This window comes from Cicer arietinum, chromosome 5 (assembly GCF_000331145.2).
Source record: "Cicer arietinum cultivar CDC Frontier isolate Library 1 chromosome 5, Cicar.CDCFrontier_v2.0, whole genome shotgun sequence".
Taxonomy (NCBI): Eukaryota; Viridiplantae; Streptophyta; class Magnoliopsida; order Fabales; family Fabaceae; genus Cicer; species Cicer arietinum.
The window spans coordinates 33,481,361-33,484,263 of NC_021164.2; the positions used below are offsets into that span (position 1 = coordinate 33,481,361).

The following is a 2,903-nucleotide window of genomic DNA, read 5'->3' on the forward strand; positions in this document are numbered from 1 at the left end:
GTATAAATTATAGTCCCTATGTTGCATTGAGACAATTGGGTTATCCTATGACAAAACCCCCAATAATGGATGTAACAAAATCTTTTGTTATTCATGGACGAGATGGTTATGATGCTAGCTTGTTGAGAAGAATACGTAAGTCTTGGGAAGATGTTGTTAGAAGAGGACAAGAATTAGGGCCTAGAAGTTGTGGTATAGGAGAGGAATATCATAATTGGGTGAAAAGGAGGGCATTAGAGGTCAAGTTGCCTTTTCACAGCACCATCATTACTCCCGAGGTAGTAACAACAGAATCTTTTTTTAGCACTGAAGATTTAGAGGCCGACTTAGCTCTCAAAGGACAAGAAATTGAAAAATTACAAAAAGAATTGGAGATGGCTCACCAGGCTTATAGAGATATGGAGTATAAGAATACCCAACAATCCCTTATCCTTGAGAAAGTACAAAAAAGAGCAAGAGAGGAAGAAGAAAGCAAGGAGAGAACTCGAATCTGTTTGCGGGGTGCGAATGAAGAGTTAAGACTCAGACGTCAAGAAAGGGATGATGCAGTGATTGAAGGTCTTAGGCTTAAAGAGTTGCTAAAGAAATCTGGGGAAAAGCATGAAATCATCCGTCGGCAAGAAGCAAATCTGAAGCAACAAATAGAGAGGGTAAGAGCGGAATGTGAAAACAAGATCATGATAGAAAGGCAATGCCAAGAAGAGATCATCGAAGCATACCGAGTTGAACTTGCAAGAAAAGAAGACGAGATGTATACACAAAAAGACACTATCGAGAGACTTGTTCAAGAAGGAATGTTTTGGATGGATCGTTTCTCCAAACTAGTTTATTTGACCAACTCTGCTATCGGAGAAATTCCACCATTATTAAGAGCTGCTGACGGGATGGCTAATCCTCTCTCTACTCCTCAAGAGATCTCCATTTTTATTGAACATTGTAAAAGTTTAATCGAGCAAATGAAAAAATTGATGGCTCATTAAATTTTCAAATTTCGTGTTTAGATTTCTACTTTCGTTTTGTGGCAAAACTTGTATCTTACTTTCTCTCAATAAATTAAATTTGGCCCCACTTTTGATCCCATGGCCCTGTCTTTATTGGTTAAGATATTCACAAACAAGCAATACATATGTCTTTAACATTCATGCATAATTACATTTTCATACATCACATTGCATACTCATGCCATATTCTTTCACAGAAAAAATAACACAACAAACAAAAAATTTGGTGTTACGACACCGTTATCGGACACGATCCCAGTCAAAAATCATGGATGAGCTAGAGCAAACAGAAATAAGAGAAGATGTGAACCAGCTCAAGGGGCAAATGACCAAGATCTTGGAGATTTTACAAGCACTCGGAAATAGAAATGATGGGAATCCTTTGGTAGATGAGGAGGTGCCCCAAAACACTCTTGTTCACCCAACGGGCGTCGTTCCACACCTTTTCACCAATTATCAAGAAGGGAAGGCACAACAATTTCCACCTTATGGTCTTCCTCCAGGTTATACCCCACCCATAGACACTCATCTCCCCAACAACAATACACTGGTCGTGGCTACAAATCCACAACATGGTACTGGCGAGTTCCCTCAAGTGCAACCTTCACCCCTTACTTCGGGCTTTCCTGGCTCTTCATCGCAAGGAAAATCTACCGAAGCTAAGCCGGTGATGTTAAACATACACCATGAATCTCGACCGCTCGAGAGCAATCAATCCCAAGAAAAATGGCAAGCCTTGGAAGAACGCTTGAGAGTTGTCGAAGGGGGAAACAATTATGGATTTGATGCTTCAGACCTATGCCTTGTTTCTGATGTTATAATACCTCCGAAATTCAAATTGCCTGAATTCGACAAATACAAGGGAACTACATGCCCCAAGAACCATCTTATTATGTATTGTCGAAAAATGGGTTTTTGCGCCCATGACGAAAAACTGCTAATCCACTTCTTTCAAGACAGTTTGACAGGAGCTTCCCTGAGTTGGTATATGCACCTTGAGCGAGCTCATATCAGCTCTTGGAAAGATTTGGTGGATGCCTTTTTGAAACAATACAAATATAATCTCGACATGGCTCCTGATAGAATCCAGCTGCAAAATATGACAAAACGAGGCAATGAAACATTCAAGGAATATGCCCAACGATGGAGAGAACTAGCTTCCCAGGTTGAACCCCCCTATCTGAAAAAGAAATGGTGACCATGTTCATAAACACTCTTCAACCTCCGTTTTATGACAAAATGATAGGAAGCGTTTCATCAAATTTTTCAGATCTCGTCATCATAGGTGAAAGAGTAGAAATGGGATTGAAAAGCGGAAAGATTGCTTCTGGCTATACCGGATTAAATAACACAAAAAAGTTGCCCGCAGGTGCGAATAAGAAAAAGGAGGAAGAAAGCCATTTTGTGGCGTCAAACCCAGCTAATCCTTCTTTTGTGCGTCGCCCTTACGCTGCTGCAACTTCACAAATCTCAGGTACTCTAAGTCAACACTTACAAGGGAATCAAGATTCATATGAAAGACAAGGGAAAAACTATCGTGGGAGGAAGTTCGTACATTTCGACCCAATCCCTATAACCTATGAGTTATTACCGCATCTGGTTAGCAATTCTATGGTTGCACTATGTCCCGGGAAAACTATAGAACCACCCTACCCAAAAGGATATGACTCGAATGCCGTGTGTGATTACCACTCTGGGGCTGTAGGACACTCTACTGAAAACTGCTTAGCTTTAAAATTTAAGGTGCGCGATTTGCTTAAGGCTGGATGGTTGAATTTTAAAGAAAACAAGCCTAGCGTAAAGAATAATCCTCTACCAGTCCATGGTGGGCCAATAGTGAATGCAATCGAAGAAAATCACCAATTAATAAAGGAGGTCGAGAAAATTAAGGCCCCGATGGGA

General features: G+C 40.6%; 1 protein-coding gene across 1 annotated transcript in view; it reads left to right on the plus strand.

Annotated features, from left to right (window-relative positions):
- The first annotated feature begins 1,269 nt into the window (after positions 1–1,269).
- The window catches only part of LOC101491528 (uncharacterized), a 7,314-nt gene continuing 5,680 nt past the window's right edge, over positions 1,270–2,903 (plus strand). Inside the window, 2 exon segments of the mRNA XM_073368693.1 lie at positions 1,270–2,179; positions 2,182–2,826. Of these exon segments, the coding sequence (XP_073224794.1) occupies positions 1,270–2,179; positions 2,182–2,826 (1,555 nt within the window).